We start from the raw sequence: 14,726 nt of genomic DNA, 5'->3' as shown, positions 1-14,726 counted from the left end.
ATTATTGTTCCTGGAGATATGCGTGCTAGGGGTCTCAGGATCTGCCGAAAGTTTTTGCCATCGGAAGTCAGAGACCTCTTTTTACAGTTCCGTGGCTAAGTTCCAAAATCCAGCTTCCAAGAAAATCAAACTAATGGAATGCTTGGAATCCGAGAGTAGTACTACTAAGCTGCAATACCATTAAAATCCTACAACTCCCTCTCTCTCTCTCTCTTCCACCCACCATTTTATGAGTGTTCCCAAATGTGCACACACATCCCATTTATCGAAACGGGGCTCAATGCCAATCCTCACCACCCATAAACACAGAAGTTTTCAGTTTTTCATCCCTCTTTTCATCAACATCATCATCATTTTTTGCTCGACACAACTTTTGTGTGAGTATCTATCCATGTATGTGTGCTCAGGGCCCATCATCATCACCACCATCATCATCTCCATCATGAAACGTAATTTGGGAGGAGCAAGGAGAAGAATAAGGCAGTGAGCATACATACACGAGAGTGGAGCATCTACTATTTTGGCCATAGGGAGTATTCTTCTTCTTCTTCTTCCGACGAGGTTCATCATCATCATCATCTGTCCCTCCACACTTGTTCAGCTTCTTCTCCTCCTCCTTCTCCTATATTTTCTCCAAATAACCCATTTTCCACCTATCGAGCACAAACACCCCTTGTGTGCTCCATCCTCTTCTTCTACTGCTTCTGCTGCTCGTTTTCCAAACTTACTCCATCTCTATTCCATTTCCATTTTCGTTCATCTTCTCAAGAGCAGTAGATGCTTCTAACATTCATCACCTTCAAAAACTTCTTCCTTCTTATCTTTGTCGTCACTACATTAATCATGTTGTGTGTTTTTGTGACTTTTTGGAAGTGTTAGTATTTGAATCATCAGTGGAGTTATCTGATAATACTAGATTATTAGAAACTCAAAAGATCAGACAGCAAACGTGATCAGTTCTTTATGTAGACCACCTTGCAAAAAAATCCTAAAATGTTCTCTTACAAATCAGCTGCATTTTGAAACTTTTGCTCGTAGTCGGCGTTTGAAAATAGAGCTATCAAAATGCTTGGTAGCGACTTGCTCGGGGTCAGTTTATTCTTAAGCAGATATTTGATTTTTAGCTCATGTATCGAGCAGGTTACCACAAAAGCTCTGTGTCAGTTTTTTTTGTTGAAGAAAACTTCTCTAAAAGTTTCCTCAGTGATTGATTATTCTCTGATTCTTTTTAATTAATATCAGATTTTTAAAACTTCCATTGAGTAATTTTACAGTGTTCAGCAAAAAATTGTTCTGACTTTTCTACGTCACTATTTTTTTGCAAATCTACAGCAGCTGAAAATATTCGGTATCATAGTTAGGCTATTGTTAGATTTCTTTAGAAGTCTGCTTGAAATGTGGGATCAAAATGTGTTCTGTAATCTTTGAGGCAAGAAATTTATTACTCTATTATCAAGCAACATAAAAATTATGGAAAATCAAGAGGCCCTTAACAGTAAAAAGGCACACAGAATTCGGTCCGCTTTAGGTTCATCAGAGATTAAACCTTCAAAATGTATTTGAACAAAATTGTGTCACCCGCCAGGTTTTTTCACTCGAAAAATACAGAATGAAATATGTTTTTCATAATAAACGCTATTGTTAATATTCCCACTTAAAATTGAAAAGTTCCCAGAAAGCTTAGTATCTCCAGTGCTTCAAAATCTTTTGTTATGAGATCTCTTCCAAAAATTCGAATATCCCAGTGATCATTCAAAAGCCCATCGGAACAGAAAACACATCATAGTAGTCTCCCAAATACGGCGCAGAATTTCAATTTTTATCGCAAGCTGTGAACATTTATTTCTATAGAAACAGTGGAGTTCGTCCTCCATTAAAAAACATATGTATAAATTAAAAACATCATAGAATTCTTAGTAGTTGCTTCTTACATCATCATAGTTTCATAGTTTCCACTATTATTTTAATGAGCCAGAAAGTTTTTTTGTTTTTTCTGTAGTCAAAACTGTTGTCAGACGAGTTTCAAGTAATAGATTTTAGTGTTTCAAACGCTTGTAGAGTGAGTGTAATTGCTATATTTCAGCTGCTTAAATGTGTCCGCAGAAGCTCAAGCTCAACTATTTCCAGCTTCTTACTTTGCGCAAATGCGGCGTCTTTTCGAAAAGCCCCAACATTCGAATGCCCAATTATTCAATTATTTTTGAAATGCTACGCCTATATTAACAGCCATAAAGGTTTAAGGATTGAACTATTTTTTGACTCGACATCTGCAATCGCCTGTAGCAATAGAATCAACCCGTTAGATGTCCGCGGCAGTATTTTTAAAAGAAATTTGTAAGAAATTATTTACTGAAAACTATGCACCAAATCTTAGTCAGTAGTTTGTCTGTTATATTATGTTTAGAATCTCTTTTAGTTTTCGGGTTAACATTTTATAGTAAAAGAATCTACTCGGAATTTGTAAATTTCCATCTATATGAGCACAAATTCCAGAGCATTTCCAGTCCAAATTTCGGTTTTTAATAATATTTCACAACAATTGTTTTTTCTTTGTTAAGTAGGAACAGTTTAACACAAAGTCCCCACAATTGACAGTCCACCTTCGAATTAAATTCCAAAAAAATTACTTGAATAGTTCTTTGCTGCTTCCCACCTCCGCATTGATAATTGACATTAAAGCTGTTTACTTTTAAAATATCAAAAACTTATTTACTTGTTTATTGTTTTCCATAAGTTTTTTTTCTTGGAAAAATATATTAATTTTTTATTTCGTCTCAATAATATTTGATCATCATGCTTCATTATTTTATTATTTTTCATCGATGAACTCATAGCAATTAAAAACCTCCCTTCTTCTAACTAATGTTCTTGAAATTTGCAAAAACCGAACGACGTAAGGCTTTTACTATCAAAATGGCGGGTCTCAATTTCAAACGCTCAAAGACAATTGAGTTGGAAATTGGAAAAAAGGGAGGGGGAAATTTCGTTGCTTTCATTCCTTGAGTCACTTTGTGTATGTAAATTGAGAGGACTTTGAATTGAATTTCAGGATAGACTAAGTGAGCCCCATGACCCAGACATACAAATTGTTGCGATTCACAGAAAAAATATTTTTTGTTGGGTGTTCCGTACTTGGGAGGAAGTCTGTGTGGTCCACCATAATATTTTTTGAATGAAGATATGTAGGTTCCTAGAACTAATTGAAATATAAGTTCCTTCATTTTTAGACTGGAAATAAATAAATAAAAGTTCCAATTTCGGATACCACGGTTTTGAACTTTCTATCCACTTGGCTATTTTTATTTTGAACGCCCATCTAAACCAGGGAAAACAGGGTATTTCTGAACTTTTTGATGAAAAATGGATTTTGGTATCTTATTTATCGTACCAAAAAATAGTAGAAAAACTACGGTAAACTCACAAAAGCATGATATCCATGAATATGTGTTCTTGTTTGAAAAATGCCTCGTAAATTTGTATCTGAAATAACCTGTTCATTTGGTTACATTTTTAATATGTATATTTTCTCTATAGTTACGATGGAACTGAAGCATTATCTCTGAAATAAACATACACATTGAAATATCAATAGACTGAAGACCGAAACGTGACAAAATTAACAATTTATCAAAAAAATTCAAGCTGAAAATCAAGTTTCTCAGCACCTGCTCTCAAATTCTCAGTTTGGAAGTCAGTGCAAAATTGTTCGTAATTCAAAGTTCGCAGAATTCGAAACTCTAGATCGCTGATGTTCACCCTTTTTGCTCAATTCTTCTTCTTCACAAGGAAACACCTATCTATCTCTATCTCTATTGTCCGTAAAGAAAACAAAAAACAAAACAAATGTTCGAATCTCACGCACCACAGATTCATGCCTCTCATCTTCCTTATTCTCCATTTTCTAATCATCTTCGACTTCTTCTTCTTCTACGCCTTCCTGACTCCTCCCACACTCCTCATCCTTCTAGTACGTCGGTTAAAAAGGACTCAGACATCACACTTCTTTGTTTTAGGATCAAAAAGAAAATCAGTATAAAATGGGTGATGCTGAATCTCATCATTGTATAGATGTGAACGCCATTCTTCAGCAGTTCAATGATTGGACAGTCCTCTTTGAAGTTCGGGTAAATTAATTTATGATTTCAGAGATCTTAAAGCGAGTGATTCAGTGAAACTTCTTTATTTTTTCTAGACAACACTTTTTTGTTTGGAATTTTCACTTAGATTATTATGAAATTTAATAATCTAAACTTACATAACTATAAGTCTGAAAACAAAGCTTGAAAACTTCACCTTCTAAACCTAGGCATATTACCCTGCGTATCTAAAATCCTCCTATCTGAAATTTCAAACTGAAGTGCTCAGAAAAAAATGAAAAAAGTTCTGAATGCTTTTTGGATATTAAAAGTTAAAAAAGTTGATTAAAAGTTAGTGTCCGAATTAATCCGAAGATTTCAAAAATTAATGAAGTTTATTTTGCACATTATTTTAAAAAATTAAACTAGAAATGAATAAAAACTAATTTCTTAAACTCTATTTTTCTGCAAACCACCTTGAAATCAATCAATGATCATAAATTTTCAAAAATTTGTTTAAAATTTGTACCTGAAATTTATTGCTCGGAAACTCATCATCAAAATAACTGTAACAATTTTCAGCTTGGATATTCAGTACTATACTTTCTCATATTAATAATCGGATTGGTTGGAAATGGGCTATTGATCACTTCAATTTTAATGCGAAAGAAACTTTCCGTGGCAAACATATTCTTGATAAACCTGGCAGTTTCTGATTTGGTAAGTTTTCAAGATTTTATTTGAATTGAACTTTGAAAGTTCCTGGCTCAAGATCAGAATCAAAATTATAATTTTAATGTCAACCAAAAACGTCATACATTATTTCCAGCTTCTTTGCATCACGGCGGTGCCGATCACTCCAGTATTGGCGTTTATGAAGCGATGGATATTTGGAATAATTATGTGTAAATTGGTTCCAACTTGTCAGGCGTTTTCGGGTAAGAACGGGATCTAACCATTCGGAACAATTGAATTGTCCACTTTATCGTATTTGATAGGGAGAGCCGACCAAAAAGTAGAAAGTGTCGCTTTTGAGGAAGTAAAGGGAAAAAGGGAAAACTTGAAGTTGATTTTGATTACGAAAAAAACATTTTCGACTCTTTTTTTTTAGTGTTGTAACTCATATTTTGGGTGGAGGTATACCTGTAGGTTGCAGGTGCCTAAATTAAAACCTGAATAAGTATAATACTGATTTCAAAACAATTCTATCCCAAATTAATTTAAGCTTTAAAGACCCTCTGTGCCTGTTCTCAGGCGCTCGTCTTGAAAAATAGTTACGACTCTTGTGAAGAACAGAAGTCAGCATAAAATCTCAAAGCAGTAACATATTTTCAGCTGTTTTAAACACAAAGAAGCTTCAAATTTCAAAAATAAAAAACTCTGTACTGATTTTGCACACGAACTCTCTCCCCGAATCAATTCAATTTCCTAACTTTCAGTGCTCATTTCTTCATGGTCTTTGTGTTACATCGCAATTGATAGATATCGAAGTATTGTGACGCCACTCCGGGAACCATGGTCTGATAGGCATGCAAGGGTAAGATTTGAAAATTTAGATGGGGTTCTGTTAAAGTTGGGGTAGCTCCAGTTGGAAAAGTATTCAGAACTATTCATTTGGCACTAAAGTAATAAAACATCAGAGTGAACCTTTTTTTTTTAAATTGGAAATGTTTTTATTTACTGTTAAAAAGCGGCAAAGCACTAATTTTTCTAAAATTACAAATTTTGGATGATGGGTCTTTGTGACCAATTTGAGGATTTTGAAAAAAACTCGCACGGGTGCTCCTCTGTCAACTTACAGTAATTACGGAGTTTTCTGAAACCACTGTCTAAAGACGCATGGATTCATGAAAATAAGGCCTAGCTGCAAATAAAAAGTTTACGATATCATATTGGTGGTTTTGGCCAACTTTTGACAGTGGGTTAAAATAAGTAAATTGGATATAAAACAGCCGAAAACTAAAACAGCGTTGCAATAATTGTTTTCGCTTATTAGACCCTTCTGAATAAACCCGTGCGCCTTTAGGCATGCGTTTCAGAAAGTTTCTTTGTAAACGTACGGAGTTACACTAATAGAAGAAATACCGTATATATTTTCAAGTTTAGAACGTAGCTTTGCGAGATTCAATTTAATTTTTAGTGCATTAAATACTTTAAATAATTAAATTTATTTCGAAAATTCCCAAGCTTGAATAATTTTTCAAATATATTTTTCCAGTGGCTTCTGATGTTCACATGGGTGGTCGCCTTCCTTGCTAGTTATCCTCTATATTACTCACAGAACTTGAAAACAATGGTTATTGAAAATGTGACATTATGTGGAGATGTAAGTTTGAAAACCTCAAAAATATCCAGCTAACATTCATTTGTTCCAGTTTTGCGGCGAGTTCAATTGGCAGTCGGATGAAATATCCAAGTTGACATATACTACGAGTTTATTGATTATTCAGCTGATTATTCCAGCAATTATCATGTCTTTTTGTTATTTAATGATTCTACAAAAGGTATTTTATCTATTGAGACGTTTTGAAATGGTCTATTTTTAGGTACAAACCGACTGGCTTGTCGACGAGGGATCCATGTTGACTGCCGCACAACAGGTGAGACATAGACGGTAGCAGATAGCGATAGGGTTTTCATAACGACACGGAAAACCGATTTTCCCGTCGGGGGTATAGCTCAGTGGCAGAGCATTCGACTGCAGATCGAGAGGTCCCTGGTTCAACTCCGGGTGCCCCCTAAATACTTTTTGGAATTTTTTTGCAAAATGTTTTTCACGATAATTATTTCAGGCTCAAACAGCAGTTCGAAAGCGACGAGTGATGTACGTGTTGATTCTAATGGTTATTGTTTTTATGGCTTGCTGGTTCCCGTTGTCCGCCGTGAATTTGTTCAGAGATCTCGGAATGCGATTCGAGTTCTGTCAAACTGTTTACAAGGTTTTAATGATGGACCAAATGTATTTCAAGTTGCTCAATGTGCACGTCATCGCGATGACTTCGATCGTATGGAATCCGGTGCTCTATTTCTGGATGAGCAAGGTATTTGCACATTTAGGTATTTAGAATTACAGTGTTTCATTCTGATTTTGATAGGTTAATGGAACTCAAAAATTTTGAAGATGAAGAAGCCAATATGTGGGCGGTCATAGTTTTGATAGTTCCAGAAAAAGCTACGCGCTTGGCTTTCTTTTTTGCAACACATTTTTGAGCTTATCGGAATTGTTCAATAATTTTGATACATTTTTTGATGGTTGAAATTAGGATTTTTAAATTTAAATAAACAATCGGACAGAGATAGTGAAAAAATACTCGCACTTCTTCCTAAAAAGATTTATAAAGATTTATTATTTTTCGTGCCCTGCCACTCTCGTACTGTCGACTGTCCGAAAATTAAAATTTCCGATAATATAAGTTCGATAAATAAAAATGTGCATACGTCTTTCAAGCTCAAATGTTTTAAACTTCTCTGAATATTAGAAAAAAAAGATTAAATTTAACAATTTTTGAAATTTAGCAACCGGCTTCTGTCAAACTTTTGATTGCACCGCAACCCTGGTTTCCAAGCTCAAATTGCTCCAAATCTTAGTTTTAGGCATTGTCTCAGAAAATGATATTAAAAATGATTTGCAATTGTTGAAACCTCTGATTTTCCGGAAACCGGTAATCTCCAAAATTTAGAAACACCCTAAACTTTTCATTCCCGGAATTCCCGATTTCTGGGCACCGCTGGTTTACCAAAAACGATTACATTTGAAAATAAACCCTGTCCTCCCAACAATCATTTCATCTAATTTCCCCTAATTTTCAAATCTTCCAGCGTCATCGACGAGCCCTGAAAGACGACATGACGTGGCTCACCAATGCTCGCCGTCATACAAACGTCGGCGTTCTGTCTCGCTTCACACCTTCTCCATCAGTTTCAGTGGTTTACAGACGAACTCTGGAGCGACATCTAGGTGTCAATCATTTCCGGTAAGAGACACTTTCTTCACGAGTCTTTCTTGATTTTCGTCTTTTTGATGCCGCCGGCTAAATATGTGTGTGTGTGTATGTGTGCTTAGGCTAAATATGATTATGGTGGTATTGGGTGGAAAAATGAGATAGAGAGAGAATACACTCACATGCAACACTGATTCTAATTGACTTTTTATTCTGTTTCATAGGGATCCGAGGGGAACAATTTTGATATGAAATGAGAAATATTTCAAAATTAAAATCATAGAAACCTCACAGAACATTTTTTACCAGCGTTGTGTTTTTTAGCCAACAAAAATTACTTTTTAATCTGCATTTTTGAGAAATCTGCAAATGGATACTACAATTACCAAAATTACAGTGAAACTGTTCCAAAAAAATTTGAAATTCTCTAGTTATCAAAAAGTGGCAATACTCAGTTTTTACGCATCATTATTTAGAGCCCACCGAAAAAGTTCCAAGGTCAGGTCTCCAAAAAGTTCACAATTTCTGGCCATCCCTTACAAAACTACAATTTTAAATTTTTCAGCCGTGGCACACTTGCGGACCCGACATGCACTTCACGTGAACGAAGTCTTCCGCGAGAACTTCAATCAAATTGTTTCCTTCTTGTTCCGCTTATGCCATTATGTCAATCTGTGACGAGGAAGAATAGTCATCTAGCAATCAATCGAGACGGGTAAGTGATGTTACAGTTGATAGTCCTTGAAAGACATTTTTATGCAAATGGCGAAAAAGAGAAGCCAGAAGCTCAATTGGAAAAAAAATTACAAAATGTAAAAGATGATTAGGTATTCCCAATATTCTCATAAGTATTTTGTCAGCTGGAAATTTCTCGTAGATTTTCCAAAAAAGCAAGCCGAACATCTTAAACAAGATTGTGCTGGAACATTTTCAAACTTGTGGCTCTTTACTGTATTTTTTTTCTTGAAGAGATACATGAGCTGCAATTCTACGAAATTTTCAATTGCCCAATATTCATCCAATATTTTAATTAAAATGTAGAAAACAATTTGGTACATCTGAAAAGTCTATATTTTGCCTGAAACGTATGAAGGCGCAAAAGTTTAATGAAAGCTGCCAATAGGTGGAAAATGCCAGGTCATCAAAAACAACTGCAACATTTTCTGAACCCCTTTTCAAAATTTCCAATTAAAATGAAATTCATTTTCAGATCAATCAATTATATTTCTGTAATTTAATATAAAGCCTCATGGAAAAATGTGGGGCAACATATTGTGATATTCCATTTTGCAGAATACACAAATTTAGCAGCTTGTTCATAATGTGAAAAATGTAAAATAATTTTTTGAAGGAGTGTTTCAAATTTTTTTTTGTTTTTTTTTTACAATGTGGGATTACACGTAAAAATATACCATGCGTTTCCTTTCTAGATCCCTCCGGCAATATATACATTTTCCAAAGATCCCACACGAACATTTTATTTCTAATTACAGGATCGTCATTCCACAAGCCAATGGCTCAAGTCGTCGGCCGAGCAGCGTGAATACCAATTCAACTCGAGACTGGTGACACCACCAACTTCTTTTTCATCATTTTCTCATTTTCTCATTATTTTCATTCACTTTTCTTCCCATTTTCATTTCATTTCTCTCATTGTCCTCCGCTCTTCCTATCTCCATTCCCTCCGGGTTCGTGCTCTGTCGTCTTTTTGCCATTTTTGTGTCTGTTTCGAAACGAAACAATAAATTGGATATTCTTGGTGCCGGGAGAAGAAGCTTTCTTGCTCTTTTGTCTATTCCTCTTTACTTGTAAGAATTGAGAAAAGAATTGGAAAAGTGCACGACAATGGTGGTTGTGCATTTTAATGAGCTAGTTTTGAGCGAAGAAAGACCGCCTGAAGCTTTCTAATGTCACAGAGAATTAACAACAGGACATATTTTAGAAAAAACATCTGAACTCGAAACCTTAACATTGTTTAAAATTATCTGAATATAATTATTTCGAAATTGAAATATTCCGCTGAAAAAATGACCAAATGCTCAATCTAATCAGAATTTTTGTTAAAAAATTATTGGATACTTTTTAAAGCAACCTCTATAACGGAGTCTACCTGGAAAACTCTAAAATTAAAAAGAATGGATAATTTAACATTTATAAATTAACTTTGTGATGGCGGGGAAATGTCTGAAGAATTTACGAACTATGTTTAAAATTAATCCACAAACATTTTTTTTAATTCAATAAAAAATTCAGTCCATAAGAAAGCTTCTAACTTTTTTGGAAAATAGAAAAAAATTATTCAAAATTAAGAAATATGGGTTTAATGTAATCTTTAAGTCTCAGACCGTGTGGATTTACATTCTCACAATATTTGAACAATACTTCTTCATCAAAAACAATTAAAATTGACGTCACAACCGCGTGCACAAAGAGCTATCAATTTATAGGTTGTAACTATGATAAAAATTGATAACATCCACATATTAAATGTTTTTGAATTTATTTTTTCGGTTGTTTTTGAATAGTTTTTTAAATTGTATTTGAAATTCATTGTTAGAAAATTGCATTGGCAAAAAATATGAGAATTTCAAAACTTCAAAAAAAGTTTTGACATTCCAATTTTGAAATATTTTTATCAAACTGTTTCAAAAATGTCAATTTAAATTTTAACCAATTCCAATTTTTGCTAAAATTTTCTGTTGTTGGTCTAAAGTCTAAATTTAATTTCCAATCATGATTAATTTGTTTAAAAAATTCAAAATTACGCCTTTGAATTTACCAAAAAGTTTCAAGATTACAATTATTTGGAACAGGTAAATTTTGACACTTATAAACAGTTGTTTTTCATTCAGATCCCTTTTCATTAAAAATTTATAAAAGAAACCAATGTTTACAGGGTCATATTTAAATTTCACTTCAAATTTACATAAGCATGGATCCCTAAATCCATGCTCGCAATCGGATCACTAACCCAACAAGTAATGGAAGCATTAGACCAGTTGCAAATGCTCTCAAATTCCGTTTCTAATCCATCGTCTGGTCACACAGCTTTCCCTTCAGTTCATCCGGTATCTCTAATTCTCTTCAATTTGCATAATGTTTCTCCAATGGGCACTACTTTTGAAAGACGAGGGCACTGAGCTCCCTTGCTCTCACCCCTATTTTGGTCGTGAGCTCTGCACTCTCTTCTCTCTATTCTTGCTTCTCTTAGGCTTCCACTTCCAAAATGGATCAATTCGTGTTTGTCTCCTTGCAAAGGAAAAGGGGACTCCCTTTGAGAAGAGACAGCAAATGATCTCATTTTGTTTCGAAATACTTTGCTCCGTTTTCTCGAATATTCATTTTTTGCGTTATTGACAAAAAATTATTTTTCATTTGTCAATTAAATAAACAAAAAAACTTGAAATTCACAAGAGAATGCCTAAAATATCCTAAAGTTCCAAGAAATATTTTCCAAAATTTGTCGCTTTTCGTATTTTTAGCGTAAAATTGTTCTACATTTTCATACTCAAAAAATATTGAAACGCTCTAATTTTCAGCCAAAAATTGACATTTTTTAAATTTTGGCAATTTACCGCAATTATGGGTTAAAAATTTTATAATAATTTCCAGGCGTTTGATCATGTTTTTCTAGTCAAAATCCCCACTGGAGCTGCTCCTGCTTAATCATAAATCTCATGATTTTTCAAAAATCCTAGCATTTCAAAAATCATGCACTTTTTCAGTAAATTTCAAAATAATACTTTTCGCGTCTAGATTCTTCCGGGCAGTTCCCTCAGGTGACTCTCCCTTCCTTCAATATGTTATCAGTTAACTTTCCGTCTTTTGACGGTCAGCTGACCTATGAGTGATAAAAAAATGGTGAGCACACACAGACAAGATGACCGGAGCATCAACCCACGTGTCCCAGTACTTGGCGAGATTTCAAGGAAATTTAAAGAAAATGTCTGAAAAGCGGATAAAAAACTGTAAATTCAACTGTAGAGGTATGCAGTTTTAATTAAGCCTGGTGTGTAGGCACATAGTTGCCTGCCTGGTTGCTCCGTGCCTGCCTTGTGTCTACTACAAAATACACATTTTCCGGTCTATAGGCAGGCACGTAGGCAGGTAGCCATGAAAAAAAACTATGTTTATCATATCCTCATTTTTCAAAAGCTCAACATTTTTTGAAGTTTTGGCAATAAATTGTTTGTTGCAAAAAAAATTTAACATCGCGGTATTTGACGCTTGGTTAAAACCTGAACCAGGTCCAGAGTCTCGACCAACTATTGCCAACTTTTGAACGAAGTCAATAAATTTTTTTAAATTCTGGACAAGAAGCTAGCGAAGAAATATTTATTAAATATATTAAATAATTTTTCAACCCACACAAATTTACTTTAACAGGCTCAGGGTTTTCTGTGTTCCTTTTCTTTTCATATCTTTTCTGGCAAAAGGAATCATGTGGCATTTTTGAAACTATTATAGTAAAGTTCAATATTTCATTAAACTCTAAATTTCTATTTCCATCAATCTCACCAATTTCTCCTTTCCATGAAAAAGTCACCAACGCATTTTGGGAAGAAAAAAAGATTAATCCGAAATGAATTGAAAAAGGAACAAAACTTTCACTTAACCAACGAACAAATACCACATGGTTTCTTTTCACTTTTTTCTTATCAAATGAAATCATACAGTCTCAATATGATCCACCCATAACCACACAAACCAGCAGAAAAGTGCGGCAGTGGAAAAAAAACGTTCGGAGTGAATGTTTCCCCCGGTCACGAGGTGGCGATTCAACTGGGCAGCAGCCTGCGTCTCTTGTGTCTCTAATTCTCAATCTAGCCAAGTTCATACTGCCATGTCATCCTGAGAGATGGAAAAGAAGACGAAGAATTTCTATTCTGAATTTGTATGTGTGTGTAAGCGTGTGAATACGTTAAATAGAATGGCAGGTAATTATCTCTCCTGCTCCGCTTGCTCCGTTGGCTACTCTGGGTGTGCCTATGATATTGCTTTTGTAGGTTACCCGTAGTTAATGTAGTCCATTTTAAATTTGTTTCCCTGTTGCTAAATCTATCTACCATTTCGCACTATTTTTTTTCTTCTTCTTCTTCTGTTTCTCTTTTTTGACTAGTTTTGGCTTATACGTTGCTCTAACATGTTTGAGAAGTTTTGCACATTAAAAAAATAAGATTTCAAAAATTTTTGGAAAATTTTTGAGAAGTTTCAGCGTAATTTCAGAGTTAAAATTCAGATAAATTTTGAGCGATTTTTTTAATAAAAAATTAATAAATTATTTAGAAACGTTTTTTTTTGTTTTGAGACATTTCTTGTGCAATTTGTGTTCAATTTTTGAGCACTATAAAAAATAATTTTCCATATTTACGGTGCAATTCTAACAATGCTGAGTTCCCAATTTTTCCTGACGTTCTCCAACTTTTCTGACATGCCGTCAACTCTTTCATGAATTCCAAATATGAATGTTCCGTTTTGTTACTTCAAACTAAGTTTATACTGACAACTTCCTTTTTTTGGAAATGATTCATTTAGACTTGATATAATTAATTACCTGCCATTAGGTTTCTATCTTCTTTTCTATTGGCAGAATTATCTATCTTCTCTCGATCTTTTTTTTTATTTTGTTTTTTGTTTCATTTTCATTTTTTTTTCTCAAAATTTCATTTCACAACTTTCTCAAGTTACTCGATCAACTTCTTTCTTCTTTTCCAAAACTTTTTTCTGACAAAAAACTCTGAAACCCAACCCTCTCCCCCAATCCACGTCATCAAAACTCTCTGACCTACCTGTCAATGTGATTTACGATTAACAACAGATGCCCCTCTTACATCTGAACAGCCGACACAGCACGTGCTTTAAATGTTCTAGCTGTCTGCGTATCTAATATAAACTGGCATTTTTGTATGTTATAGATTGACAATTGACTGTAACTGGGGGAATGGAAACAGTTGGAAGTTTTCAAAATAGAGGTTATGGAAATAAAAACAATTTTGTTTGTTTGCTTACGTCACTCACCACACTCTTTCCATGAACATATGAGTTGATATCAATTGATAACATGGAAAAACGAGACAAATTGCATATTGCTATATTTATTTTCGCTTTTTCAGATGTCAGACTTTCTAAATTTTCAATATTGTTACTACTAGTACTGCTTCTTTTTTTGTGAGCTTATATCTTGGCTCATTTTTTTAAAAAGAGAAACGTCAGTAGGAGAATTGTTCAAAATATCTTCTATAGTGCAATTACCACTAAAAATTGCAAGATTTATTTACAATCAAGATGTGCCAATTTTAAATTTTCGCGGCTCATAAATTTGAAAGTCATTTTTTAAATCAACCAGAAAATGGTTTTTTATAACGGGTTTCAACATAAACGATTGTTTTGGATTATGTGAATTTGAAAAAAAATTTAATAAATTTGTAATGTTAAAAATATATTGTTGTTTTGGCAGTTTCAGAATTTTAATTGAATTTAAATTTGAATGTCAGAAAAAATTCAAAAATAAGTCAGTTATTGGAACTTTTTTTCAAAAAATATTTCCTTTGCCAATAAGCACTATAAAATCAGCAGTGAATTCGAAAAAAATTAAGTGGCTGTTAAATAAGTCAATATGCGTTTGAACAAATGACGTAGAAATTTGAGATCGACTTTTTCTTATTCACATTCGTGCTTCTCTGCGTGTTTTCCAAAACACGGTCGCTCT

The 14,726-nt window shown here is 34.0% G+C and overlaps 1 protein-coding gene and 4 non-coding genes across 6 annotated transcripts; 4 read left to right on the top strand and 1 right to left on the bottom strand.

The window, feature by feature from the left end:
- Nucleotides 1–375: 375 nt before the first annotated feature.
- ZC412.14 lies at nt 376–521 on the bottom strand. The gene has a single exon (NR_070005.1). It is a non-coding gene; the product is annotated as an Unclassified non-coding RNA ZC412.14 (non-coding RNA).
- Nucleotides 522–3,999: 3,478 nt separating this feature from the next.
- Nucleotides 4,000–9,778, top strand: npr-13 (the record flags this gene model as incomplete). 2 transcript variants are annotated; one of them, NM_074258.4, is made up of 11 exons in its annotated part: nt 4,000–4,124; nt 4,659–4,796; nt 4,906–5,014; nt 5,516–5,613; nt 6,295–6,402; nt 6,452–6,580; nt 6,623–6,676; nt 6,869–7,117; nt 7,896–8,050; nt 8,583–8,732; nt 9,511–9,778. In NM_074258.4, 11 exons carry the CDS (start codon nt 4,038–4,040, stop codon nt 9,584–9,586), a joined length of 1,353 nt encoding a protein of 450 aa, NP_506659.2. The 2 variants fall into 2 exon arrangements, with proteins under 2 accessions (NP_506659.2, NP_001294750.1); NM_001307821.3 differs by lacking the exons at nt 4,000–4,124; nt 4,659–4,796; nt 4,906–5,014; ... (4 more) ...; nt 6,869–7,117; nt 7,896–8,050 and having other exon boundaries at nt 8,674–8,732; nt 9,511–9,586.
- On the top strand, nt 6,745–6,816 carry ZC412.t2. Its single transcript has one exon. It is a non-coding gene; the product is annotated as a tRNA-Cys (tRNA).
- A 1,353-nt stretch (nt 9,779–11,131) lies between the features above and the next one.
- On the top strand, nt 11,132–11,264 carry ZC412.13. The gene has a single exon (NR_070004.1). It is a non-coding gene; the product is annotated as an Unclassified non-coding RNA ZC412.13 (non-coding RNA).
- Nucleotides 11,265–11,364: 100 nt separating this feature from the next.
- On the top strand, nt 11,365–11,461 carry ZC412.15. The gene has a single exon (NR_102096.1). It is a non-coding gene; the product is annotated as an Unclassified non-coding RNA ZC412.15 (non-coding RNA).
- Nucleotides 11,462–14,726: the final 3,265 nt, after the last annotated feature.

Source organism: Caenorhabditis elegans, chromosome V (genome assembly GCF_000002985.6).
Source record: "Caenorhabditis elegans chromosome V".
NCBI classification, from domain to species: domain Eukaryota; kingdom Metazoa; phylum Nematoda; class Chromadorea; order Rhabditida; family Rhabditidae; genus Caenorhabditis; species Caenorhabditis elegans.
The sequence above is the reverse complement of the archived record's forward strand: the minus strand, read 5'-3'. Positions and strand labels throughout refer to the sequence as shown.